Source organism: Cyprinodon variegatus, unplaced genomic scaffold, assembly GCF_000732505.1.
Source record: "Cyprinodon variegatus isolate N-32 unplaced genomic scaffold, C_variegatus-1.0 Scaffold730, whole genome shotgun sequence".
Classification (NCBI taxonomy): domain Eukaryota; kingdom Metazoa; phylum Chordata; class Actinopteri; order Cyprinodontiformes; family Cyprinodontidae; genus Cyprinodon; species Cyprinodon variegatus.
The window spans coordinates 405,212-406,345 of NW_015151183.1; the positions used below are offsets into that span (position 1 = coordinate 405,212).

Below are 1,134 nucleotides of genomic sequence, written 5' to 3' on the forward strand. Positions count from 1 at the left end.
GTCTCTCTGTCTTCGGGTCTCTCTGTCTTCGGGTCTCTCTGTCTTCGGGTCTCTCTGTCTCCGGGTCTCTCTCTGTCTCCGGGTCTGTCTCCGGGTCTCTCTCTGTCTCCAGGTCTGTCTCCAGGTCTCCAGGTCCACTGGGTTCAGCTTTTGTCTTCCGTGTTCCTCAGCCTGTGTTTCTCCTGCAGTGTGATCATCATAGACGAAGCCCACGAGCGAACGCTCCACACAGACATCCTGTTCGGCCTCATCAAAGACATCGCCAGGTTCCGACCCGACCTGAAGGTTCTGGTAGCGAGCGCCACGTTGGACACGGAGCGCTTTTCCTGCTTCTTCGATGACGCTCCTGTCTTCAGGATCCCTGGCAGGAGGTTCCCCGTCGACATCTTCTACACTAAAGTGAGTCTCCTCCTGTCGGGGTCGGCCTTCCTTTTCTCAGAGCGTAGACTCGCTCAGACGGACTGCAGGTCTACGAGTTCCAGTCTGCTTAGAACATAAGAATGAAATCCTCTTTCTGTTGGTTCCACCTCTGTCAGCTACAGTGGAAACAAGCGTCTCTGAAACCGAGTCGCTTTGATCGATAGGATCTGATTCCCTGGTTGTTCAGTTCAAAGCAACATCAGTTCCTCCTCATCGTCTCCTATTATCCAGAACCAGGTCTCTAGCCTCAGCAGAGACTCCCAGACTCCTCCAGGCCAGCAGAGAGACACAGTCCCTCCATGGAGTCCTGGTCCTGCTCCTGGTGGGACGTCCCTCTGATAAAGATGTCTGCTCCTCCTCAGCTGACTCCTCTGGAGGAGAAGCAGCTCTACTCTGATCCTCCCCCTGATGACCCAGCTCCTCCCCCTCTCTGTGAGGGAGAGCCCAGCCTCCCTGCAGAGGAAGCTGGGATCCAGGATCTGGTTCTTTGGGTCCTGATCCACATTAATGACCAGAGGTGAGGGGAGGAAGGTAGAGGCTGAATCAGAGCTAAGCTGGTGGAGCGTCATCGGCCCTTTGCTCTTTCCTTCCCTCCATCGTTCAGAAATCCTTCCTTTGGTCGGAGCGCCGAGTCGGAAAATCCATTAATCCGCTTCAACCCTGAAATGTTTTGATCGGTGACTAAAGGCTGAGTTCTGCTTCAATGACCCCCCC

General features: G+C 54.7%; 1 protein-coding gene across 1 annotated transcript in view; it reads left to right on the top strand.

Annotated features, from left to right (window-relative positions):
• The window catches only part of dhx16 (DEAH-box helicase 16), a 24,774-nt gene that overhangs the window by 9,485 nt on the left and 14,155 nt on the right, over positions 1 to 1,134 (top strand). Inside the window, exon 11 of the mRNA XM_015395199.1 lies at positions 189 to 399. Coding sequence (XP_015250685.1) covers positions 189 to 399 — 211 coding nt within the window. The remainder of the gene's footprint in view (positions 1 to 188; positions 400 to 1,134) is intronic.